Consider the following 27,413-nt stretch of genomic DNA (forward strand, 5'->3'; position numbering starts at 1 on the left):
CAGACTGGCTTCTTATACAGGATCAAATGTCCAGATAAATTTTTGTCTTCTCTGTTCTCTCTAGTTTTGTGGACACAGCTCTAGTTATTTCTATAGTACCTGATTAAAGGTCAATATTAGGGGTTAGCATATGTATGTATGTATGTATGTATATATGTATTTTTATGTGTATGTATATATACATACAAGTTTTAACTCCAGAAAAGGAGCAAAATAATATTCAGTGATCAACCTCAAAAAAGTTATATATATACCACATGTTGACATTTATGGCTTCTTCCTTTTCTATCACATGTTTTATAAGTCAATAGGTACTTTTTGTGGTGGCAATCTGTCTAGATCTGGAAACTGACTGATGTAAAACATGTCACCATGCAGATACCTAACACTAAACTTTCCATCAGGTTATATCTAAAAAATGTTTTTTTTTAACGTTTACTATGAGGTGGTGATTTAGAAACAGGTGGTAAATAAATATTCAATGAAATATATGTTAATTTAGCAGTTTAGCACTTATCAAACATAACTTGTTATAGCTAACTCTCTTTACATATGGTTCAACTTCAGTTCCAATACTGATTTAAATAGTAAGCCAAGACATGCAGCAAAACCTTATATACTCCTGCTGAAGACAAAAATCTGCTCTTCCTCTCTTGCTTATCATAATATCCTTCCTTATTATTGCTGGAGGTTCACCTTTCCATATTCCAGGTCCTCTTAGCCAAGCCTATTAGTTTCGATTTCCCTATCAATTTACACATGAAAAATGCCACTGCACAATGATTTGTGTGTGTTGGTTTTGCTTATGATGTTCAGTATAATATACACTATTATCAGAAGAATAACAGACTGTGGGGTTGGGGCTCTACCTCAGTGGGAGAGAGAGTGCTTGCCTACCACGTACAAGCCTGGAGACCCTCCTCCCACACAAAAGAGTCACAGGTTGCACATTTAGCAAATGGTGTTATCCAGACCATGGAAAAAAGAGTTTAATGAAGAAAATTCAACTGGCTAACTCAATGCACTGTTCATTGGAAAAACCTGGGAAGTATCCAATAGTCTACTGACTCAGTAGTGCATTGGCCAGCGAAGCTGATTTAGACTATCCAATTGCAATCTGGGTGCCAGCAACTCATGCCTAGAATCCTAACCAATCCTAATCAAGAGACTAAGATCTGACCATCACAGGTTGAAACCATCCTGGGCAAGAAAGTCTAAAAGACTCTTATCTTCATTTAGCCAGTGAAAAACTAGAAGTGGAGCTGTGGCTCAAATGGTAGAGCACCAGCTTTGAGGGAAAAAGCTAGAAGACAGTGCCCAGGCCTTGAGTTTAAGCCCCAATAATGAGCATAAAAGAAACAGGGAAAGAGAAAGAGAGAGAGAAAAAGAGAGAGAGAGAGAGAGAGAGAGAGAGAGAGAGAGAGAGAGAGAGAGAGAGAGAGAGAGAGAGGAGAGAATGAGAGACTATCCAATCTCCTTTCTTTCCACTCCTTGTCATTGTATTCTCTATTTTCCTAATAAAGATACATACTGTTTGGTCACATGTTTCCAATTGGGGATGTTGTTTATTTTTATATATCTAATATGATTATCTAGCATTAAGATTAAAAATTGTTGCTTTCAAAGCTTGTACAATTGCACGTGATCGTCCCTGAACTTTTCCTCTGGGATGATCTTTACTCTCTGCAGGATTTTTGTCTGAAGGTTGTTTCTGTTTGTAAAATGGGTGGTTTAATATGGTGCACACACCATCTTCCTGTGACTAGCCTATGATATGGGGAAAACAGCATTCTGTTTAGATGGGGGTCATTGTAAATTATCTTCAGCCCCAGACCCTTCAGGACTGGAATTGACGTCTAGCAGGGCCTCTTTATTGGTGAAAGTTGAGCTGAGAGTTAGGCTCTGTCGAGGCTTCACGGGTGCAAGTTCATCTAACTTAATATTTTCATGTCTCACCAGAATCGTCTTATCCATATTTTCTTCACTGTGTCTTGCAACAACAGCATCAAATACATCTAATTTGGGTGGTAAAGTTCCACTTTCAAATAGGTATTTGGCTAGATAAGAGACCCCAATGTTGACTAAGAATGAGGTAGCCATAGCGAGTGTTTTGAATGGGAATCGCTGGTTATAAATACCGTTCTTATCAGAATAATAACCGGGGTAGAAGATCAAAGGTTGTAGGTACAGGTATGGTTCCCCTCCAGTTATCCTCAGGAAAAGCCCAGAAACATAACCAGCCGCAGCCCCGTATGTGTTGGTGCCCTTCACGAACAGCACACACAGCAGCTGCGGGAAGATGATGATGTAGATCAGGTCAGAGCTGAGGTACCACAGCCCATACACTGTCTTCGTGAGCAAGGCCATGGCTGTTGCCGAAGCTCCAAATACAAACACGGTGATTCGCATGACCCATACAATTTCTTTGTCTGATGCCTGAAAAAGACAGACATAGGGTCAGCTTTGTACCTAATGTCGGAGGGGAAGGACAGGAGACATTTCTGTCCCCTGGGTCAAATGGATCAGTCTATGAGCCAACCCTATCTAAGCTATAACACTGAAATGCACAATCTGAGTGGCTTCTCCCACTCCTGTTCTATGGTAATTTTGGTGGGTATCTGTTTCTGTATGCATGAAGTTAGGCCACGGGAATGTTTCCTTGAGAGCATAGGAGTTGAGGGAGGATGAGTTAAAGAGGCGGCATCCAAGCCTCAAGAGACAAAGGAAGGATTCCCTTACACCGGAGGGATCGTTCCGTGCCTGAGAAAACTCAATGCTCCTCACTGCATCCTTCATGGACAAGCTAACATCTTCAGGGCTGACCACTTTCTGGGGCCATAGAGATGTTTTTCCAGAGTACTCCTTTGGCGATTTGGGAAACCTAAGGAGAGGCCAAGGGCTAGTCAGGGAAGAAAGACTTGCAGTTCACCCAGGACCACAGTGGTGAGCTGTTCTGCAACCACTTGACTCAGGAGAGAGAATCTAACAAGGAGGACTTACCTTGTGATAAAGGTGGACTTGGGGGTTTGAATGAAGAACATTCTAGATCCCACCAAAATATGTATGAAAATGTATCATGCTGTGTCTCTGCCAGAATCTTCCATCTCCTAATATTTGCAGTCAGACTAAGGGTTTTCCTGTGTAGCTTAAGCTACCCTACTCTGTTATCAGAGACACATTTCTAGGTGTGTTGGCCCTGGGGCTTCATCTCAGAGCCTGGACATTGTCTGTGAGTGTCTTTGGCTCAAGTCTAATAATACTCTACCACTTGAGCCACAGTGCCACGTCTCAGAAGGAGAAGTTTATAACATCATGACTGAGTTCCAGGGAAACAGTAATATGTTCCCTCTAGTATTAACATATCCGATAGCATGTACTGATAATGTCTATTTATAGCATAAGTTGACTGTATGCAAAGGTAGCATCAGATTTTGGTATAGATTATTAAAACATACATATAGATTGAGCATCACTTAAAAATGCTTAAAAATTCTATGACATACAAACCCTAAGCTTAATTTTAATTATGTTCTAAAATCTAAGTGCCAGTGGTTATATATAGAGATTCCATTCTTGAATACTTGATTGTTAAACATGTCATTTGAAATAAGATGTAAAAATCAATGTTAATAAATTCTTTAATAAAAAATGGTTAGGAACCAAAGTGATTTGAATTCCTTCCTTCCTTCCTTCCTTCCTTCTTTCCTTCCTTCCTTTTCTTCCCTCTCTTCCTCCCTCTATTCTTTTTTCCTTTGTTCTTTCTTTTTACTTCCTTCCTTCCTTCTTTCCTTTCTTCCTTCCTTCTTTCCTGAATATTCACATATGCATAGTGAGATACCTTGAGAGTCATATTCAAATAAAATAATTTACATTTCACATATACTTTATACATATAACCCCAACATAATCTTATACACCATTTTGAATAATTTCATGCATAAAGCAAAATTTTACAATGTGGAATTTCCTCTTCTGGCATCCCAGGGCTCATAAGGTTTTGGATTTTGAAGCATTTCAAATTTCATATTTTCACACTTGAGATGTCCAACATCACTAATTTGAAATACCACATGTGATACATGCAATGAAAAATATATACATATAAATGAATAATAGATACAACAAATAATATATGCCCAATAAATATGACATGATGGTTGTAGCGACAAAAACAACAAACACAATAGATGCCAGAGTGAGAAATAAGTCTTACATTTTGTCTGAAGGAAAGCTGGTAGATATTCCGAGCAAACATTGAGCTTGCTGACAGGATGGAGGAGTCAGCTGATGACATAACCGCAGCAGAAACGGCACCAAGGCCAAAGAAGGAAATGTACACAGGGCACAGGTACTGGAGCACAATTGGGAGAATCATGTCAGCTTCTTCATTGGTTTTGGGATCTGGAAACCCGTATGTAGTCTGGTTCCAGTCTGCGGAGTAGAGAAAACAGCCATAGGAAACTTAAAACATGAGTCTGTATTTCGTATTCTGTTTTTGTGCTGTTTATAGTCTCTGTTGAAGAATGTGAGATACCTATAGTATACACTTTTTTGTTGTTTTTTTGTGGGTCATGGGGCTTGAACTCAGCCTGGGTGCTGTCCTGAGCTGTTCAGCTCAAGGCTATCGCCTGACCCCTGGAGCCACAGCCCCACTTCCTTTTTTCTAGTGATTAATTGGAGATAACAGCCTCATGTTCTTTAGTGCCTGGGCTGGCTTTGAACTGTGATCCTCAGATCTCAGCCTCCTGAGTAGCTAGTATTACAGGCGTGAGCCCCCAGGCCCAGCTCTGTAATATACATTTTTGTTTGCTGAACTTCCTTAATGTCACCAAGCATAGGTGATTTCCTTTGGGTCTTACTGTTTATTCTTCCATAATTTCCCATTACAACTGGCATGAAAGCTAGGCTTGGATGATGTCAATTCTAAAGCCATAACTGAAAACTTATGAAATGAAAAATAACCCAGAATACATACTCAATACAAGAAAAAAAATAGGTTGTATGCTATTTTTGTCAGTCTGATCAGTTTGATGTTCTAACACCCACATGTCATCTATATATCTATACATATACATATATATAATATAAACCTACCACCATATATATATATATGTCCATTTCAAGTTTGTGTTCTGCTTTTGAAATAAATGCTATATTTTCCCCCAAAAGTATTCATCACATACATACCACCTTTGTCAGTCACCTTTAAATTTTTTTAATCTTAAAAAATTATTTGGTGGGGCCCAGAGCTTAGCCTGGTGGTAGAGTGCTTGCCAAGCATGCACGAAGACCCGGGTTTGATTCCTTGGTACCACATACATAGAAAAAAGCTGGAAAGGGTGCTGAGGGTCAAGTGGTAGAGCTCTAACTTTGAGAAAGTCCAACGACGGTGTTCAGGCCCTGAACTCAAGCCCAGGACTGGCAAAAAAATTATTTGATGGAAAAAAAAAACTTTTGAAGGAAAAAAAGGCTCAGATGTCACCGAGGTTTAAGAACAAGATTAGAGGGAGCATCCTGTACACAGAAGTCCCTGAGGCAGCCTTGGTGGAGGAGCAGAAGGAAATGGAAGATAAAGTGACTAGTTCAGAGAAAGCTGAAGAAGCAAAATTAAAAGCAAGATATCCTTACCTGGGACAAAAGCCTGGAAGTTCAGATTTTTTAAGGAAATGATTGTAGAAAGGCAAAAATAGTTTGATTCTGGAGATTACAACATGGCTAAAGCAAAGATGAAAAACAAGCAACTGCCCACCGCAGCCCCGGACAAGACAGAGGTCACTGGGGACCACATTCCCACTCCACGGGGCCTTCCTCAGCAGAAACCATCCCTCGTCGCTAGAAAGCTGGCTGGCTGATGAAAAGAGCTGAACTGCATGAATCTTCTGATTCCCATTCTTTCTCCTCAATATGTTACTTACCCACTTCTGTTTCCTTTCATTCACTAAGTCTTTTGAGACTGACAGCTTTGCAGGTAGCGGTAGTGTGTGCTGCTATTGTAAGGGACTATTCCTGTGTAGAGGTTTTGATTAGCTTACCAGTGCACTGATGAAAAGGACATGTTAGAGCAACATAAGTAATCTACTTGAAAATAATTGTATATATTACCTAACTTCTAATGTAGGACTGGTTCCAACAAGCAACAAAGCAAGTTGTACCATTTTAATGATCTGGTTTTCTTTCTTCATCTTAATTATCGCTTCATACACTAACTCCTGTTTAATATGACCTCTGTTGTGTAGATTTTCTTTTGTATTTTCCTTCTGGATTTTGTAAAATGGAAGTTGTAAGAGGACAAGTTAGAAGAAAAGTCACCTAACTCAACAAGTTGATGGGGTTCCAAAAGATTGGAATAACTGTGCTTAACTTTGAATGGCCTTCAACAGTAGACTCTCCCTTGGGCAACTCTAGTGGCTTCAATGCTTAGTAGCTGTTGGTGAAGCTTGTCCCTGGTTTTGTGGCGTGACAACCCTTTCATTGTGGAAGATGTGAATGAAGCATGCATGAGCAGTGACTGTTGCATTCACTTTTGTGCCATTTTTGTAAATACAATAGTTTTGCACAACCTTTAAAAAAACAAGAAAAAAACTTATTTGGTGGTATCAAGATTTGAACTCAAGATCTTGAGCTTGGGCAAGAACTCAACCACTTCAACCATGACTGCATGCCAGCTGTTTTGGAGTCTTGTAAACTTTTCCAGTTAGACTGTTTTTGAACCTCAACCATCTGACCTCAGTCTGGAGTAACTAGGAATATAGGCATGAACCACTGGTACAATGTTGTTGGTTCAACTGTGTGTGTGTGTGTGTGTGTGTATGTGTGTGTATGTGTGTGTATGTGTATGTGTATGTGTGTGTGCCAGTCCTAACCTAAGGCTCTTGCTTGGCTGTTCTAGCCAACTTTATCACTGGTGCCATACCTCTTGTCTGTACCTGTTTATCTTTTGAGTGTTTTACTCATATCATGGATGAACAATGGAAAGCAAAGTTGCTATGAATGAGACTGCTTTTAAAAACCAAATGATCCAATAAGTAGCTCTGCTAGTCAAAAAATCAAAGTCTCCATGTATGCATTATCTTTATAAAACACAATCGGATGGAGGGTAGTCTTTCCTAACCTGTTTGAATTACCTATACCTAGCGAATTCTGAATTTAGCTTAATATAATACATTAAATGCTTTTAAAATTTCATTTCATATTAACATTTAAGGTAATTGTAGGGGGATAGAGATGTGACTCAAGTGGTAGAGTGCCTGAATTCAAATCCCAGTACTGTAAAGAAATGTTATAAGTATGTCTCCAAAGTAGAGAAAATGCTCTACATGCTACAAATCTCAATAGCTATCATTATGTTCATTATGGCATGAAGTATATGACTCTCTCAATTCATAGAAATACCAGTTTTCACACTGATGATATTTCTTTATCTTAACTTACATAATTACTGACTGATTCCTCTAAGGGAGGAATCAACCCCCCTTAATGAACTATTGAAAGTGCCAGTATCAGATTTAAAAGTGGTCCATAGGCACATTTCTCCTGAGCTAGTAGCTTTTGGCTTTGGCTTTCTCTCACATCTGTCTGGCTCTATCTTTTCTCTTTTTCATTAGTAGTACTAGGATTTGAACACAGGACTTTTTAATTGCTGGTTGTCCTCTGAGTCATATTCCTAGCCCTAACTGGATATCTTTTAATTTTCTTTAGTTGGACTAGGACTTGAATTCAAGGCCTGGGTGCTATCACTGAGCTTTTTTGCTTGAGGATAGAGCTCTATCACTTTGAGCTACAGCTCCACTTTAAGCTTTTGGGTAGCTATTTGGAGATAAGAGTCTCATGGATTTTACTGCCTGGGTTAGCTTTGAACTGTAATACTCAGATCTCAGCTCCTGAATAGCCAGTATAGTAGGTAGGTAACACTGGTGCCTGGCCTGAATTTAGATCGTTATTAAAAATAAACTCACTGGCTGGGTGTGGTGGCTCATGTCTGTAATCCTAGCTACCCAGGAGGCTGAGATCTGAGGATCAAGGTTCAAAGCCAGCCTGGGCACGAAAGGACCTGAGACTCTTATCTCCAATTAATATCTAGAAAATGAGAAGTGGGGCTTGGCTCAAGGGTAGGGTGGTAGCCTTGAGCTGAAGAGCTCAAAGACAGCGCCCAGGCTGAGTTCAAGCTCCATGACCCACAAAAAAAAATAAACTCACTGTACAATGGAAAGAAGGAAATATTTTTAAGAGCCAGGTGATATCAGGCGGAAACAAGGCTGTGAAACACTGAGAATAGCTCACAAGGAAACAGTTGTGAATATTCCAGAGTTGGAGAGACAGATGTACTCACAAATGTCTTCTCATTGAACGAACAATCAAAAACTGTGGACACCACTGAACAATAATATTGTTGGCAAATAACGAAGCATAGATGGAAGCATGAATGAGAATGAATTAACCCTGGGGGGCAGGTTCGGAGAGAAGTGGGACCGGGAGTGGGAGACAAACCAGCCACTGGTGAAGATATAGAGGTTTACCTGTTGATGCTCCAATGGCTCCTATGAGTATGGGTGGTAGAGCCATTATGAGGCACCCAAAGGCCGCCAGAAAGGACAGCACCTGAGCATAGGTGGCTGAGGATGAAGACAGAACTCTCTGGAAGTAGGCTTGCCATGGGATTCCGCCCAGCATCTGCAGGAGAACCAAGGGGTGGAGAGTGAATTGGAAGCAATTAATGTCTATTGCATTATTTTCAGAAAGAAGTTCTTAACAATTTATAACCGTCACAGTATAGGGCTATGAACAGAAAATGCTTTGTAGGCCACAGATATCAATTGCCATGGTTCTCTGCTATGATCTGAAGTTTTGGCTTTCTCCCGTGTTTGTTGCAATTTTGAATTAGGTACTACATGGGGGCCTTTGGGGGATGATTCCATTTTGAGGGGTGCAGTCCCCATGAATGTTAATATTGCCCTTATGTAAAAGACCCAGGGAATTTGTTTCCATTTTCCACCATAGCACAAAGTTTCCGTGTGTGAGGTATTGGACCCTGTCAGACATTTATTCTGTCAGTGTTTTGATCTTGGTCTTTTAGTCTCCAGACTAAAAAAAAAAATTCCTATAGTTTAGAAATTACCCAAAGACAATTTGCTACAATATTCTGAATAGGCAATGGTAATACTATTGCCATGCTTCTGATTACACATTTCTCAAATTGTGTTCCTTTTCAATTACACGGGACAATCTTGTTTTTCCCTTATCTACTTGAATCAGTATTAAAATCACCTACAAGTCTTCAATTTGTTCTCATCTAGAAGTTCCAACCATTTTAAAGGATTTTCAGGAAAGAACTGAAATACTGAACTTGAAGGTATGAAGTAAAATGTGAATCAGTGTAACCTGACAAACATTTTATATATTCTAGTAATATAGGGGGTAATGTAATGATTTCAAGGACACAAGGCCTGCATGTTGCATTGGAATGTTGCACTCCTTCGTGAGAATCAATGCCTTATGGTGTTTTCTAAAGGTGAAATCAAGAGAATACAGTGGGCCGTAAAAGGGAATACCCAAACTTCTATTCATACTAATTTAATCCTTATACCCTAGTGCTATATGACATTAAAATTAAATGACATATCATATGTTAGTAAAGTGTATGCAAACAGTTAATAAATATATATAACTACACCAAAACTGTGCTTGACATTCTAATTGTTAACATAAAGTAAAAATATGAATACCAGAAACTGGTACTTGAAAGGTGTTCAAGAAGGACAATAGGCAGAAGCAGATAAAATGAAGAGAGGAAGGAGGGAGTCATAATAATTCAATGCATATCCTATGAAATTTAGAAAACTGAGAGGAGGGGTTTGGTTGGGGGGGATGGGAGAGAATGATGACATCAATTATGTAGAATGAATCAGCCTCTTCTATAGCTGGAATTATAGGCGTGACCCACTGGCTCCTGGTTCAAGTCTACATTCTTCCCAAACTTTTCTTTCATTTCCACCTTTTCTTTCATATTCTACCTTTATCTATCACTAACATCTTCCATGAACCAATGCAGTGTGACCTGTATACCAATCACTTCTGGACATTAAGGTCATTAGAGTTTTTAAAAAGGTACAACTTGACCTCTGCTTATGAGGGGACATCTGTGTCGCTTCCACGTCTCCACTTCCAAACCTCCCGTGGTGAAAACCTGATCCCAATAAGATAATGTCAGACTTTTAGACTTTGAGAGATTATGGCAGTGTGTGGGGCCCACAGGAATGGAACCAGTGTCCTTCATGAAGAATTCTGGAAGCCTCCTTGTCTTGATTTCACCACCTGAAGACACAATGAGAGCCCAGCACTGTGTACTCTGAAGAGGGCTCTCATCAGAATCCAGACACTCTGGTGCTTTGAACCTTGGATTGTCAGCCCCCAGCACAGAGTGAAAAAACTTGTGTTTATGGTGCATGGCTACAGCAGCTGTACTGGGTAAGGCTGCTGGGAATTTGAGAAATGATCTTGGAGGAATGACAGGTGGGCAGGCTCCCAGCTGGGAGGCCAGAGTGAGGCCATCATAATAGACCAGGTGAAGGGAGCCAGAAACCAAATACAGAGCTAATGCAGCTGGAAGAGACTTGGACATCATTAGCAAGACTTGACCATCACTCATGCAGAGAGGCACACATGATACCTGGAAGATCAGAGATCACTGGTGAAGTTCTCTGGTTTTTGTTTGTTTGTTTGTTTGTTTGTTTTGTCACATTGAGATTTGAACTCAGAGTTTTCACTTGCTAGGCAGGCACTCAACTACTTGAGCCAGGGCGTCCAGCCTTCTCTTCTCTTATTATTTTTAGGATAGATTCTTCCTTTTTTTACCCAGGTTGGCCTGAAACTGAAATCATCCTGATCTTAACCTCTTGTACAGCTGGGATAATAGGTGTACATCATCACATCTAGCTATTGGCTATGATGAGATAGCTTGCACATTTTCCCTGGTGTTGCACTGTGATCTTCCTTCCCAAGTAGATAGGATTATTAGTATGAGCCACCAGTGCTTGGTTCAAGACGTAAGAACACAGTTTCAGTTTTCTCACTCATTCAGTATCTGGTATTTCATTTCAATGTGTCTCACAATTGGAATCAGAAAGGATTTATTGCTGGGAGGCACTGAGCAGTCAGTGCGTATGTTTAAATTAAGGAGGAGTTGTCTGGCAGAGTGGAAAAGGCAGTGAGAGCTCGATGTTCTGTTTTGACCCTCAGATTAGGCAGTGCCGTGTTTGTCAACACACTTTTTTTCTGTGTCATCTCCCTGTCATCTACTGCATGAAACTATAAACACACTTGTCATTGTGTTTCATTGTATGCATGCAATGAACTCTTTATGGTTAGGACAAATCACAATTGAAAACTACTTCGGAGAATGAAACCAAGGGATTTCTCTCACAATCCTCAGGAAGAGAAGCCTCTTAAATGAACTAGACTACTAAAAGCATCTGTCTCTCAGCCTCTACCCCAACTTCCTGCCTTTCTACTAGCAAATCTTTCTTTGAGAAAGGCAAGCTCATTTGGAGTGCTGAGACGAGCCTACACTTTAACAGTGTCAGAAAGAGGAAACAAAAATAACCAGTTCCTTTTCATTTTGATATTAGAAGTAAGTTGTTTCTTCTGCTGATATCAAACACAGCGTGCTATTGTCATACATACTTTCTCTAACTAGTAAAATCAGGAATCTGGTAGGTTCTTTTGGGGTTCCCTCTTCTTCCAAGTGTGCTCTGTTATGGTTTCCCCCGGGCCTTGTTCCCTGACAACACCCTTCTTCCTAGGATTCTGTGTGCTATTTTTTTTTTGTCGGTCATGGGGCTTGAACTCTGCCTGAGCATTGTCCTTGAGCTCTTCAGCTCAAGGTTAGCACTCTACCACTTGAGCCACAGTGCCACTTGCAGGTTTCTTGGCAGTTAACTGGAGATAAAAATCTCGTGGACTTTTCATGCCCCCATTAAGATTTGAACCTTGACCCTCAGATCTCCATCTCCTGAGTAGCTAGGATTACAATTGTGAGCCACGGGCACCCGGCTCTGCATGCTTTCAAATAGCCTCTTTCTCCCAAGGGCCTCTGTCTTGGGGTTGTTTCCTGAGTGGCAACACCTCCCCAACTTGCCTCATGCACTTAGGGCTCCAGCACCACTGAGGCACTTACTTTGTGATTCAAGACTGAACGAGTTATTAATTTCAGAGTCAATTGTCTTTCAATGCCTTGACCCAAAGCACAATTAAAATCTCTAGCTGAGTTGGTTTGCTTCTGCTGGTGGAGGTTCCCAGGCAGGCATGGATTCTTTGGGTATATAGTTACATCACAACAGAGATATGGTCACACCACCCCTAGCAGCACAGCGCTGCTCCTTTCTGACCTCCTTTGCCACTGTCAGCCACACAGTAAGCACATGGCGCCAGCTTCCAGTATAGAAGAGTCAATTTAGAAGTAGCCATGAAGCACAAAACAAAATTTAAAGTATACATATGAAAACGTTGGCAATGCCTTTGAGTTCCGAAACAAGCAGATTGTATACCTCACGTCAGAGTGTCACTTACCAACAACAGAAAGCTATCAAGCCAATTGTAGACTTCGTAGGATTCAATGGTCCCCAGCCAGGGCTCCTGGTATTTGGCATGCACGGCGGTGAACCCAATGTCGCTGACAGCAGGATGTGACAGGGCAAAAGGGACGCTGATCCACTGGAATAAAGAGTGACATTGCAGTTTTAGGCTATGATCTAGTCGAGGCAAGATTCATCACTGGATTTATTTTCTCATAGATGGCATAGCTCAGAAGTTCCTTCTACTCATGCTTTATAAGGCCTGATGTCATCGTTTCTGAGGACATTATGAAGTGCTGATTTGAAAAGCTGCATTTATCATGCTGTATTTTGTTAGTCCAGAAAAGGACTAGAATTTAAGCTCAAAATTATGATTTCTAAAGAATGCATTTGGTTTTGCATCATGTAAAAAAATAACTCTGTCAGTTGAACTACTAAAAGTCGGGGATGACCTTTGCACACGTGTATAGATGGCGTGCTGTGTGTGCATGATCCCACATCTGCTGACTGTCAAGTTTTGCTGGCATGGGCTTGGGGAAATGGGAGAGATAAAGATAGGTGAGTGGAGAGAATTCTGAGTTATCTGCTAGAGTTGGTATTTTTGTTTTATAGGTAACTAGGAGCTAGAAGAATTTATTCATACTTAAAAAAAGATTCCAGTGAAATGTCTTCGTAATTTTGGTGTCACAGATATGAGCAGCAGGTTTAGAAGAATGGAGGATATGGCCTCTAACACTGACAAGGGGAACGGTTGACCCTGGAACTGAAGGGATGGTACATCAATAACCTTTCACTTATGGTAGGGATGAGAGGCCAGAGGCCAGAGACAAAAAGCTAGGAGAAATTCAAGTGTGCCTCTTGGGAGCTCCAAGGGTGATGGTAAAACTTACAGAAATAGAGAATTTGAGAAGAGATGTTTCAATGTACAGGTTGGTTTAATTAATTATGTATGCATGAACAGCAATGAAAGCTTGGAAGCAAAATGTATTTAGTCAGTCAATTCAACGGTGCTTTCAAGTAACGCACAGAATATCCCCTTCCTTATCAATGTGGTTACATTTTGTAATAGAAACATATTCGATCATCCACCCATTTCTGTATTTGCCTTGCCATCTTTACCCTTGCACATTTGATTTATGCACCTGTGTGTTTTAAGTTCTGGTTTTCATGCAAAGCAACAAGACATCACATATATCATCGACGAGTAGATTCACTCCCTGGGGTTGAGTTTCTTGGAATAACAAGCACATCAGTTAGGGGCACTGTCATTGCCAAACTGACCTTGTGTCTTATTTTCTGCGTGTTATTTTACTTCTGATTATTTATGATGATGCCAAGTAAAAAAATCAGAATTTCTGTACTGTCAATTTGATTTTGGTAATTTTAAAAGAGTAAACATTCTTGAGCCAAGTCAATATTCTCAAATTCAATTATATATGAATGACCAAGACTACAGAAAATGGAAAAAAAAATGATGTTCAAGAGAAGAAGGGGAGATGTGATTTTACTAGTACGTATAAATTTATGGTTAAACTATGAACATAATTATAGTCAGTTCTTTGAAAAATTTCCTTCAGGATATTATTACAGACGCTAGAAAGTTAAAAGAAAGAGGAGAGTCATTCTTCACTTTTAATATCTCAGTTGCTAGTGCAGAAAGTAAAAAGCAAATGAAAAGTAAAAACTTTATTATAAGAAGCCACGGAACTACACTGGCCATCTTAGAGCCTGCAGTATTTGCTGGCTCTATCTGTAGCCTTTGTATGAATGTAGGTGTCTACTGCAATCACTTATGGGGACCCGTGATGGCTCCATCTTTTCCTTTATACTTTGTTTAACACATGTTTGGTATTGAGATTATGATATACAATATAATAATTTTTATAACCTCCATGTTTTAAAATGAATCCCAAGATTCAACATGCACTAGATTATATCCAACACATCCAAAGGTGCTTTAAAATGTAGTATTAATCATATTCATGTATCATAATGGTATAGTACTCACTACAACATAATTTGATCTAGGATTTAAGAGCAACAGATAATAAAGATTTCTAAGTCCTTACATCATTAAGTATTTTATTTTATTTATTTTTTATTTTTTTGTGGGTCATGGGGCTTGAACTTGGTCTTGGCACTGTCCCTGAGCTCTTCAGCTCAAGACTATCACCCTACTCTTGAACCAAGCCCCACTTCCTATTTTCTAGATGTTAATTGCAGATAAGAGTCTCAGGTTTTCTTGTGTCCGGGTTAGCTTTGAACCTTGATCCTCAGGTCTCAGCCTCCTGAATAGCTAGGATTACAGGAGTGAGCCATGGTACCCGGCAAGTACTTTTTTTAAGCTCTTGATAACTATGATTAATATTTGACATCTACAGTTTTTCCAGTAGGACAATTTCTATGTTCTAAGGGAAGGTAAGAAACCTGCATAGGTAATCACTAAGGTTTTTTTCTTTTCAAACTACTCAGTTCAGAGAGAAATTTAAAAAATTCTAATAGCATTCAACTTGCTATGATAGGAAGGGCAAGTCTACTAATTCATGCTGAGTTTGTATAAAATGCCATGCTATCTTTTACCTGAAAAAGAAAGGAAGAAGGATAAAAGAATCTGTGGTAGTTTCACTTACTAGTCCCACAAAGATGCAGAAGAGCTGGACCACATCTGTGTAGGCCACGGAATAGAGACCACCCACCAGGGTGTACAGAGTGGCAATGAGTGCTGAGATGATGACAGATGCATGCACGTCCACATCTATGATCACGCTGATGGTGGCCCCTGAAGATAAGAGACAAGTGAGTGCCGCCATCAGAGGGCTCAGTGGGTTCTGCTTCATTGACAGCACAGACTAAACACTTCGTGACGGCTACTGTGCTCCTTGTGTCATAGAAATGCAGTGGGTGACAACAGCCAAAGTGAATTGTTAGATGGACATTTGCATGTATTGATAAATTGAGTATATATATATATATATATGGAGAGAGATTAATATATCATTATCTATCTATCTATCTATCTATCTATCTATCTATCTATCTATCTACCTATCTACCTACCTATCTAAAGAGATCTAGAGATCTAAAGAGATTTTTTTAAAGAAATTGGTGTTTGGCTGACAACAAACATCGTAGATTGATATGATAATAGAATAAGTAGCTTGATATACTCATAAATTTAATTCAATTTTAAGAATTTGCAAGTATTTCATTAACAAGGTATATAACTTTGACTTCCCTAAGTATATGCAACAACCCATTAGAAAGAGAAGCTTTTCTCTATTTCTATATTTACAATATGTATTAACAATATATATTTCTATATTTATCAATTTTCTTCCTCGAATTCACAGAAAATCACTTTAATTTTATTCTGTTGGTGGAATGTGTTAGTTCTACTCCAGGATGCGATCCCATCCTTGCATATCGTAACTTAAATACCTCAAGGTTTTCTTACATTGTTTGTTGTGTTTGGTGATGTCTATATGATGTTTTTTGATGTCTGAAGTTCTTGGTTTGATGCCTCATAACTTACTCATTGCTGAACAAATCCGTTTTTTCTATTGCCTTCAAAACCACATAGTATACATTTCCTATTATTAAAGCAGCAGTGATAGGTATACTAGCGTGAATGCAACAAATCTTTGTTCTTTTATGTATCATCAATAGCTACCCACTATCCTTTTTTTCTTCCATAATTGTTATATTAATGGTGTACATATTGACCAGGTATGAAAATCCATTTTTTCTAAGGAAAATTCAAGACCTTTTGATGTAAGGTAGCAAAATAAATATTTTTGTAGTTTGGCTATGGCAATGAAATCAAATTATACCCTCAAATAAAAACAAAAAGAGAAATATAGCACAGTGTTGTGGGATTCATATAAAGAAGAGGTCAATCACTTGTTATGAACCTCAGAAAACTGAGCTACTGCATAGAGATTTTAAACAGATTCTTGTCCTCCTGAAGTGTTTCTCTTCATGTTGAAGCATTAGTGCTCATGTTTGGTGTAGTTTGATTACAGAAGAAAAATCACAGGACTAAGGTTTGTACTCTTTATAGGTGCTACTGTTTTGTTATAGAATTCTCACTTTTTTCCTTATCACTCTTACCATTTGGTTGAATTTTTCTCTACTATATTTCTTGGATGATGAGGACAACAGTAAACGAACAAAGGAGTTATACTTCCAAATCTGCTCGGAAGTAATAGGCTACTTATGAAGATATAAAAACAGATCTGCTGTCTTAGAGATGATAGAATTTTAAGTATACATTTTGTTCAATCATTGCTAGTTATCCTCCATTCAAACTAAGAAGTCTAAGATGCTCCAGTGTAGATGCTTTACTTTTGGGTCAAAATGGCAAGCAAGCCTGGCCTGGCTGGATGGTGATCCAAAATGGTTTTGGAATACATCAACAAAATGAGGTCCTGAGAGCCAGATGACACAGCACGTGGGGAGGAAGGTGGGAAAGGAGCAACAGAAGGCTCTGTGAGGACTTTATAGTGATGGAATCCTGAAGTCCTTGAACTGGGTCTTATTATGAACAGCAGATCCTGACCAACAAGTGGTGGACAAACTGGGCAGAATAAATCTCACCTTGAACTGTGTGTAAAAAAGCCTACTTAGGAGAGAAGAGTAAAAAAGGAATGGGTTAGTAAGTAAACATGTAGTTACCATCTGTGAATACAGCTGTCTTTGAACTAGTTCTTTTTAATTAAGATAATTATTGTTGAATCTTACAGTTCAACAAGTATTTGTTCTGTAGTGGCATTATTTTAAATAAGTATCTATTGAGCCAGGCACTGGTGGCTCATGTTTATAATCCTAGAAATTTAGGAGGCTGAGATCTGAAGGATCATGGTTTAGAACCTGCCTAGGCAGAAAAATACACTAACCGTCATCTCCAAAATAATCAGCAAAAATCAGGTTTGGGCAGTGTGACTCAAGTGGTAGAGCACCACCTGAACAAGCTGAGCAAGTGGTAGGCTCTGAGTTCATACACCAGTACTGAGTAAATAAGTAAATAAGCAGATACAATTATAAAATTTCTTCTATGTTTCTGTGATGAGTTCTACAAATTTATAGTGAACTAAAAATTTATAAATCTTATTCTTGTCTATTCTTAAGCATCTCAAGCTATTTTTATAAACATTAACTTTAAATTATGTCCAGCAATTCTGTTTAAAGAAATAATTTTTAAATGCCCACAGATTTCACGCAGAGAAGTAATGTGTATATACATATGGTTTATATATGTTGTCTAATATGTGTATATGAGCATGTCTGTATGTTTAAAGAGACAAAATGAAAGACTTGAACATGTTCACCAACACATGGAAATACACCCTGGCAAATGCACATACATATAGGAATAACCAATTTAACCAAGTGTAGAGGTTAACCTCTATATTTCATACTTCTGAAATGTTTTAGGCACATTAGCTCATTAATGCTATGCTCCTTTCAGGGTTCTCTTATACAAATTGATCTTTATTCAGTCAGAGTGAACATTTTGTTTTGGGTTAGATATTTAGCCCGCATCTTGTTCGATTGCTCAGCAGGCATCTCATTTTCAAAACCAAACCTTCTGTTGTTGACATCAATGGTGAACAAATTCCATTGCTTCTTAGCTAATGAGAGTGGGGTGGGAGGAGAGGTATAATTTTACACGTAATTTTATTAGGATTTCAATTGAGTAGAATGGTCACCAAGCACAGTGGAGGAAACATTTCCCACCAACTCACCGTATCAAATTCTCTTCTCTTCTATAACCCCCGACTTGTTTTTACAGGAGGAGACCAAAAAATGTTAGATTACATTTTGGGAGGATATAAAACTAAAATTTGATATCATAGAGGCCACATAAGATAATAATACCAAAGACAAATTTACAGTCTGGAATATATAACATAGAAGAAAACACATCAGACTTTACTTTTACTCTGAGCCACAGGAGATTTAAGCCCTGAACTTCTACTTGATAAAAGAGATGAAAATCTCCTGTGGTTGAATCCCCAAAGGGCCAAGGAGAGCCATAGTTCCCAGAGAAAGGCTGAAGGGCTGTGAAGCTCTGTTGACCTTCAGCAAATTCTCCACCCTCAGCCAAGGCACATCTTTGCCCTTGAGCAAGCTGAGCCTGAAAAATCTCCCACAATCCCACGGGAGCCAGGGTTGACAAAGGAAGCAGAGATACCAGGGCCTGCCAAGTGTCAGAGGCCAGAGAAAAGGTGAACCCCTTAGAAAGAAGAAAGAGGGCAACAGGATAATAAGGGGACAGAAATCAAGACCCTAATTAAACTTATAAGACCCGTTATGGAGTTTGGTTTGAAGTGAAAAAGATACACAACAAAGAGATCCGAATTGAGAAGGGGAGTCTGCCAATCACATGGAGTCCACAGGAGGTGAGGGGAAGAATTGCACGCTTGGAGAGGGCCTCACTGATCTGGGTAAGGAGGCTGTGGAGTGGCCTGCCTGTGGCAGGGCAGAAGCCAGGGTGAGCAGAGGACTGTGGGTAGTTAAGGATGGGCTGTTGAGCCGAGCCCATCAGCATGCAAGATGCAGGTGAGTCGATGGCCGGTGAGTCTGTGCACACCTTCACAGGACAGCATGCATCTCCCAGCTGCCTGAAGTTACAGAGTTTTGTTTGTATTACTTGCCTATTCTGTCAACAGGGGGTCGGCGACATATCTGAAATATTATATTCTTTTGGGAGACAAGCTTGGTTTTATACTTGTTTCCAAGGATATATTTTATATACAAGGCCAGTATCTCTAGACATATTGCTGCTTGTTAAAATGCATGCAATACTGAGGAGTTTGGATAGTTTTGCATATATATGATATGTATACGTTTTCTATTGCACACACACACCTATTAAGGAAGGTATTAAAGGTTTAAACTTAGGTCTCAAACTTGTTTAAGTAGGTGCTCTTACTGCTGAATCACCCGTTCAGTCCTTATTTTTTCATGGATATTTTTGTATTATTTTTGCCAGTCTAGGTGCTTGAACTCAGGGCCTGGGCACCGTTTTGGGGTTTTCTCAAGGCTAGCACTCTACCATTTGAGCCACAGCATCACGTCTGGGTTTTTTTTCTGTGTATTGTGATACTGAGGAATGGAACCCAGGGCTTCATGCATGTTGTGTAAGCATTCTACCACTAGGCTATGCTTCTGGCCCCTGATGGTTATTTTTGCAACAGGGTCTTGGTTTTTGCCTGGAATGTACCTGGGTGAGAACCACTTATGTTGGGCTTCCTGTCATAGCTTATGGTTAGGGACAAGTTTCCTGAACCTTTGTGTCTGGTCTGGTCTCAAACTATGATCCTTCTGATCTCATCTTCCCATGTAGATAGGATTATAGGTGAGAATCTCTTGTAGTTGGGTTAAATATGCTTTCATATCATTCAGTAACATCACTATTAGAGGGAAACTCAGAGAGTTACATTAAAAAATTGTCAGTTCACAGAAAATGGAAGAAATGAGGTATAACTCAACAGTTTAAACTTAATACTAATATTCATTTCAGTTTTCAAAAAATGATATAAACTGCATCAATTAGTTTAACTACTTGTGCTTTGTTCAAAATCATATATATATATATATGTGTGTGTGTATGTGTTATAAAAGATAAAGGCAACTTTTTTTTGCCGTTACAGTGTAAAAGGTGTTTTGTTATAGATAAGATTACCATGTAATGAATAACAATACCAAAAGTAATAAAATAAAGAATGAAAATAACAATAAAAGAATACAATAAACAATAATAAATAGCAATACAGTTATGATAAATGACAATACAAAGTTATGATTAATCGTATATAACAATGAATGCCAAATCGCCCCGCCTTATGATTAAATAGCAAGTGTTTGTGTTTGACACATTTTTTTTCTTTTTCTGTTTTGTGCCAGTAGTGAGGCTTGAACTCAAGGCCTGAGAACTGTCCCTGAGCATTTCTCATCAGGACGAATACACTAACATTGAGCCATAGTTCCACTTGTTGCTTTTCGGTGGTTAACTGGAGATAAGAGTCTCATGGACTTTTCTGTCTGGGCTGGTGTCAAAGAAGGCAACTTTTTAAATTCTGGTACTGGGGTTGAACTTAGGGCCTAGGCACTGTCCCTTAGCTTTTTGATCGGGGTTAGCACTCTATCACTCCCGGCTTTGCTTGGAGATTAGTGTCATAGACTTTCCTGCCTGGGTCAGATTTGAAACTGTATCGTCAAGACTCAGCCTACTGAATTGCTAGGATTACAGGTGTGAGCCATCAGTATCTTGCTTGAAAGTAACTATTGATCATCATTGCAAAAATAAAATGCAAATCAAAAGTGATGCAAAAGATTGTAGCTGTCTTGCAAATAAATGTAGAATTTCCTTGGAGACTTCAAAATACAAACATGGCTCTGGACATGATGTTAAGGATTTCTAGGACAGCAAGGAAAAGAACGCTAGATCATGTATCAGGTATCCTGGAACTTAGAGATGTAGTGGGGACCTAGCTTCATTAATCCTTACCTAGTGCAGAAAAAATGGCTGCAGCCCAGAACATCTCTCCCATCAAGGCAGGAATGAACAGGAGCCCACCCATGCGCTTGCCGTAGATTTGCTGAAATGGGTCTAACATGGTCACATATCCCTTGGAACGCATAGGTTTGGCAAAGAAGAGACCACCTAAAAGAAATTATACAGGTGTTCGCATAAAAGTGAAAGAATTGCAATATAAGCCATTGCCAACCTATTTCCAGCGATGAATCCTTTGGATACAGTACCAAGGAAATATTTAACACACACACACACACACACACACACACACACACACACACACACATTATATTACCTCATTGGTATAGCCAATGGCTACTTGGATAACAAAAATGGAACACTTGAGCTGAAGAACACAAGGCAGGCTAGTGATGACTAATGTACCTGATGCACGTCCATCTCCCACCGCTATGTTTAGACATTCTGAATATACACAAGACCCAAGAATAGTATTTTGAGTGTAAGAAGAGGGATTCTGTTATATAACGCTCTTGACTTCTTATTGGTTTGATTTACAATAAAGCAATTCAGGTACAATAGAGTTGATTCATTTTTTTTTTTTTTGCCAGTCCTGGGTTTGAGCTCAGGGCCTGAGCACTGTCCTTGGACTTTCTCAAGGCTAGAGCTCTACCACTTGAGCCTCAGCACCACTTCCGGCTTTTTTCTATGTATGTGGTACCGAGGAATCGAACCCGGGTCTTCATGCATGCTAGGCAAGCACTTTAACCACTAGGCCAAACTCCCGGCCTTGATTCATTTTTTAAATGGTATGCCCATATCATTGGAGGGAAGAAATAAAACATAATTACATTAAGAATTCACTGTTCTGATCATCCAAAGAGCAAAGGATTAAAAAAACCATGTTATATAATTGAAAAATCATGTAATCTGTTGTGTTCTTCTACATGCTAATTTCTGGCTAAAAGCTATTCAGAGATTTCTGGTACCGTTTTTGACCCATAATAGTTATTCACATTGCTGGACCTGTGCTCCCTCTTGTTTTTTGTACTCCTGTTCTTTACATACTTCCGCTGATGAGTCACTACGATGTCAACCTCCACTTACCTAAAATCAGACTGAGAGAATAACCAATGGGTGCCTGAGCCCAGGCAAGACCATAATCTGGAACGTAAACGGCTTCAGCTGTCCCATTGATGTAGCCTCCTCCGACCCAGGTGGCTGAAACACAGTGGAAACTGTCATATTTCAGAGCTGACTGTTCACCTGAGCTGCTGGCATCTTGCAGCCAGTGTCTGCGATACAGCTGGAACACACTTTAGTGTTCTGTGAAAGAAATGTCTTCTTCGAATAGTTACAATTTCTGTAGCACATCACAATGGAAAGAAAGAGGTCAAGGAATCAAAGCAAGCAAGCACTGGTTAAATAAGAATGATTGACATGCTGGGCCTTAAAACATCATCTTGTACTGATCATATATTGAAATGTAAATGTCTTAAATGCATTAAGCAAATTACATTATGAACCTTTGTTTCTTACTGTACTTTATTCTTCTTATGTCTTCAAAACAAATTTATGGAAAATTTGTCATTAGATTATAGCCCCTTTTAGATTTCTATTGGACTGTGCTTTCTTAGGGCTGTCCAGAAATGTTTAGACAACAACATTTTTTAAACCAATTTTATATGTTGTAAAGTTCAAGACTATATATAATATATAATGGGGCTATTTCTGTTCTCAGTAAGTGTACAACCTTTCCCGTCCCTCTGTATCATTGGTTTATAGTCACTGATCATGACTATTTTCTTTGAGGCACGGGCATATGTGAATGTAGGTATGTGTCTACAAGTATGAGAGTTGGTGTGTGTGTGTATGCGTGTATGTATGTTTCAGCAAGAACAGGGCATCAAGCAAATGTGATCTTAATCACAATTAAGTTACACTCAACACCATAAATAAACTGCTAGATGTCTTCAAAGCATCCTGAAATGGATTTGTTTTTCTCTCTCTTCCCAGGTATCCAGTTTACACTTAGAGCTGAAACCAACTTTGAGACGGTAGAATGTTGTCTACACACCCACTCATATCTCTATCCTAATCTGTATCTTTTAACTTGGTACTGATATTTCATGAGAATAATAAGATTCAGATTTCTTCAGATACATCAAATACCTACATCATACTAACTTTCTAGAGGGGGGAGGGAGTCAGGGAATCAAAGAAAGCAGGCTTTGCTCATACATTTGTCACAAGAATGATCTACAAATCACCAAGTTGTCTCAGAAGACTATATAGTATTTGATTCATTATGAAAAACACAAGGTAGAGAACATTAAGTCTTCCAGTTTAGAGCTTTAAAAATATAGTCAAAATACTCAAAATGACCCTTGTATGGAGGCTCACTGGCTACTCATGGCTACTCACTGGCTCATGCTGTGCTTATCAGATGTGCAACTCCATTCTCAGCTATATCACCCCATTGGGAATATAAATTAATTCTGAAGAATTCTCTTAGACATTATTAATTAAATAAATCACAGGTACTCAATATCATCTAAGATGAGCATATCTGTTGTTTTCATTCCTGTGTGTGTGTGTGTGTGTGTGTGTGTGTGTGTGTGTGTTGGTACTTAGGGCCTGGTCTCTGTCCCTTAGCTCTTCCACCCAAGGCTAGCATTTTACCACTTAAGCCACATCTTTACTTCAGGCCTTTTTCATGGATAACTGGAGATAAGAGTCTCACAGACACTCCTGCCATAGCTAGCTTTCATCTTCGGTTCTCAGCCACCTGAGTAGCTAGTACCAGTGCTTAGGTTGTTTGCCTTTTAATTCAATTGAAAATTCATTTACTTTTTAATTCTGTATAACATGGACTCTAGAAGAAATGAATTTTTTCTAGGCAGGAGACTTTGTCTTCCTGCTGAGGTAAGTAGTGCTAGCACACGATCAGTGTCTCCCTGCATAAAATAGACGGTCCAGTGATCTCACAAGCAAAAGGCTTACTAGTGATTATTTTTCATAGGACAGCTTTTCTGTCTCTTATTCAAAAAGAAATTGGTGCCTGAATGATTGCGTCTATTAGACCAGAAGTGAAATCCGGGCTATTTATCATGACTAAATAAGACTCTATCATTTATTGATCTCCTTTCTATAGTAGAATTTGTTCCCCATGCTTGCATATTTTATGTCAAATCATGAATGAGGAATTAAATTCTTTCAAACAACATGCATTTTAAAGGAATCAACATCTTTAACATCTGTTATTTATTAACAACTATATGCAATATATGATATTAACCCAAGGTTCTTCTGAGTTTTGAGGCAGAAAAATACTTTTAAAAGTCATCTCAACTATCATGTCAGTTTATAAGAAATAGTATCATTTGAGTATTTTTACATACTTTTATTATTTTTTATTTTCTGGTAGTATTGTAGTTTGAACTCAGTTCTCTGCACTTGGTAGGGCTTTACTGCCAAGACTCACCCCCACACCTTGTTTTTAAAATACATTTTAATAGTGCATAAGATTGAAAATAAAGTCTGTGGTAAAAGAATAAATTCTGAACTATTATCTTTGTACCATATGAATAGAACAATAAAATCCTAGAAAAGTACAATCATTTGCAATGAAGACAACAGTTTGCTGTAGAGAAACTCTTTTATTCTTCTAAGTTGTGTTTGCAACCTAAGTGTTTTTATACAGAATCTCAGAGAGACCAATGAGGGCTGTGTGTGTGGTAACATGGAGGTGTTCAGGGCGTGGCTGCCAGAAGACCTGGCTCTTGTTCTTGCTAACTGAACACTCCTTGATCTTTTCTTGTCCTAGAGTCCTTTCATAGTACTATTAAAATAACTACATGGACACAATCTATGATTGTGTTAAGCACAATGTGAGTGTTTGAAAGGTAAAATACACAGTCCTTATAGAACCTGTAGATTTCAGATGATCAGTTTAGTGACTCAGAATAGTACTTCACAAAATAGCTAGGTATCAATCTGATATGCATGAATCAATCTTACACAGCATTTCAGGATGGAACCTGAGCACTATTTGGTTATGATTTCCAATGGGCTATTTTTCCAATGAGTGCTCAGAGTTTCTGTCAGCTTAGGCTATGGCTAAATGTGTGACTTCTAAGACCCAAATTTAATGTGTCTTAGTGACAAGTACAGCAAATTTGTTTAAGATATCATTTTAAGTATTGTTTAAAGTCAGAATTATATTCAGTGTTCAAGACAAAGATAAAAAGAGAAATCAGCTGTGAAAAAACAGCCAGCTCATGGCTAAGGAACCTCTAAACACAAAGATCAGTGAGGGAAGGCATTGCAATTGATGCTGGCTGGTGAATTCCTGTAAGGACACACCCTAGTTTCTCCCTTTTATACCAGGCTCACTGAAATCCCACTTTTAATTAATACTGCCAAGTTCTAACCTATGAATACTTCCTGCAGGAAATTAGTTATCCGATCACAGAGTTCCTGAACAGGGCATCATTCCATTTGAAATGGTTTACTAACTACAAGTTGATTTGTTCCTGCTGAAATCCATCATTAGTAAAACATTTGCCGACATTCATCCCTTAAGAGAACCCAGTCACCACTTCATGCATGCATGAGGGATTATGTTGGGACACAACCACCCAGAAGCATGACTTGAAAGCCTAGGACCCTTTGGCATCCTCTCCCTCTTTGTTTTTCATGTTTCCTCCCATGAGTCAGTTCTGTGCTTGTTTCACTGATATTTGACCCAGTGAAAAGGTCATTTTAAGTACTACAGAGTTAAAATGACCCTGTTTTCTAGTTTTAATTTAAATATATATTTTTAAAAAACATAACTAGTGAACACAAAGAATCACCAGAGAACAAAGAGCAATGTAGACCTCTGTCACTCTGAAACCACTTGCTGTATAGGCATACAAACTAAGCGAGAGGTGAACTGGAACCAGGCAGGGAGCCCCAAAACCTACCTGTCATGGTAAATCCACCAACCAGCAAACCAATGTCCCGGCCACCAACGATTATGGCTTCACTGCGCTCTTGCGCGCTACCGCTGTTTTTGGTTCTCCAGGCGGCCCAAATTCCAACCAGCAATATGAGGAGGTAGAACACGATAATAGCTATCAATCCTTCCACGTGGAAAGCCATTTTTTTAAATCTAAGAGAAGATCCAGGTTCCTCCGCAGCTGGCTACTTCATTAAGACTTCTGGAGAAAATACAGGGATGCGCTGTAAAGGAGCCAAGCACTGATGCAAACCCAGACAGCCAGGAACGGAGCAGATGGCTCACGAGAGAGATCCCCGCTTGAAGAAGGACTGCAGGGAAATTGGAACCCCAGCTTCCTGCCCAACAAGTGGCCACCAAGTTACCTTAGTTCTACCTGACAAGTTAGTATCATCCTGAGTTTTCAAGAGACCCCAAAAAGGAAGTACTGTTGAACACATGGCACGATTTAGTATTTCATAAATCCTCCCAATGTAAAAACTCATCTCATCTTGGATCAGTGAAGAGGTGATTCTCGACGAGAACTCTATGTTCCCTTTGTGGAATTAAGTTACTCTTCCCAAATTACTCAGAAGTATACATGCCTCACAAAGGGATACAAGAACAGTTAAACAATATGAGCCCAGTTCTGTCTGTCTGTCTGTCTGTCTGTCTGTCTGTCTGTCTGTCTGTCTCTCTCTCTCTCTCTCTCTCTCTCTCTCTCTCTCTCTCTCTCTCTCTCTCTCTCTCTCTCTCCTTCCTATTTCAGGAAATGACTACAAAAGAAATCGGATAGAAAAACATCTGAAGGAATACTCCAATTTTTTTTAAAGAATGTTACTCCACTATTTCCCACAAGCCCCCCGATTCAGATTTCTGAGACGCGGGATTGTGTTGTTAAGGGGTCCACCCCCAGATGGCCTTTTTTTCCTTTGTCAAGGTCTCCCCTCCTCCTGAGTGCTCTCTTTGAGGAAAAGATGTACAAGGGCGAGGGCCTAACGCCACGGCAGAGGGGCACGCGCACGTGTCTGGGAAGGCAAAGACAAGTTCTAAATCCTGTTCTTTTCTGACAGCCCTTCCCCGCACCCCACCTCGCCTCACACCTGTGAGTTTGGGGGCACAGTCGCGACATTCGCGCGTGCAGGTGGCCGGTGGAGGGACCGGACGGCGCCGACCACCCGGCCCCTGGCGGGCGCGGTGGGCTCGGGCTTTGTGCGGGGCGGCGAATCGCCTCGCCCGGGTCCCCAGGCGTCCCGGCCCCCGCGTCCCGCCCGGCCCCGCGGCGACTCTACCGCACCCTGACTTCGTACCCGGCTCTCCAGCCAAGAGCCACAAGTGTGCCGCGCGGAGCGGCCGCTGCACAGCC

General features: G+C 39.6%; 1 protein-coding gene and 1 pseudogene across 1 annotated transcript; one reads left to right on the top strand and one right to left on the bottom strand.

Moving 5' to 3' along the window:
• Positions 1-1,652: 1,652 nt before the first annotated feature.
• Positions 1,653-26,211, bottom strand: Slc5a7 (solute carrier family 5 member 7). Its single transcript, XM_090336075.1, has 8 exons — positions 26,034-26,211; positions 22,174-22,287; positions 21,082-21,237; positions 15,200-15,348; positions 12,565-12,708; positions 8,517-8,670; positions 4,214-4,431; positions 1,653-2,436 (listed from the first exon to the last, which is right to left on the bottom strand). Exons 1-8 carry the CDS (start codon positions 26,209-26,211, stop codon positions 1,807-1,809), a joined length of 1,743 nt encoding a protein of 580 aa, XP_090192201.1. The 3' UTR covers positions 1,653-1,806.
• Positions 5,548-5,852, top strand: LOC150060171 (cAMP-regulated phosphoprotein 19 pseudogene; annotated as a pseudogene).
• Positions 26,212-27,413: the final 1,202 nt, after the last annotated feature.

This window comes from Megascapheus bottae, chromosome 7 (genome assembly GCF_031878675.1).
Source record: "Megascapheus bottae isolate mThoBot1 chromosome 7, mThoBot2.hap1, whole genome shotgun sequence".
In the NCBI taxonomy this organism is placed as follows: Eukaryota; Metazoa; Chordata; class Mammalia; order Rodentia; family Geomyidae; genus Megascapheus; species Megascapheus bottae.

Coding starts and splice junctions, on each gene's coding strand:
- Slc5a7 (XM_090336075.1), bottom strand. CDS start 26,211: ATGGCTTTCCACGTGGAAGGATTGATAGCTATTATCGTGTTCTACCTC. Junction 15,349..21,081: donor AGCCATTTTTTCTGCACTAG/GTAAGGATTAAT, acceptor TCTTATCTTCAG/GGGCCACCATCAGCGTGATC. Junction 2,437..4,213: donor AGCTTTCCTTCAGACAAAAT/GTAAGACTTATT, acceptor TGTCTTTTTCAG/GCATCAGACAAAGAAATTGT.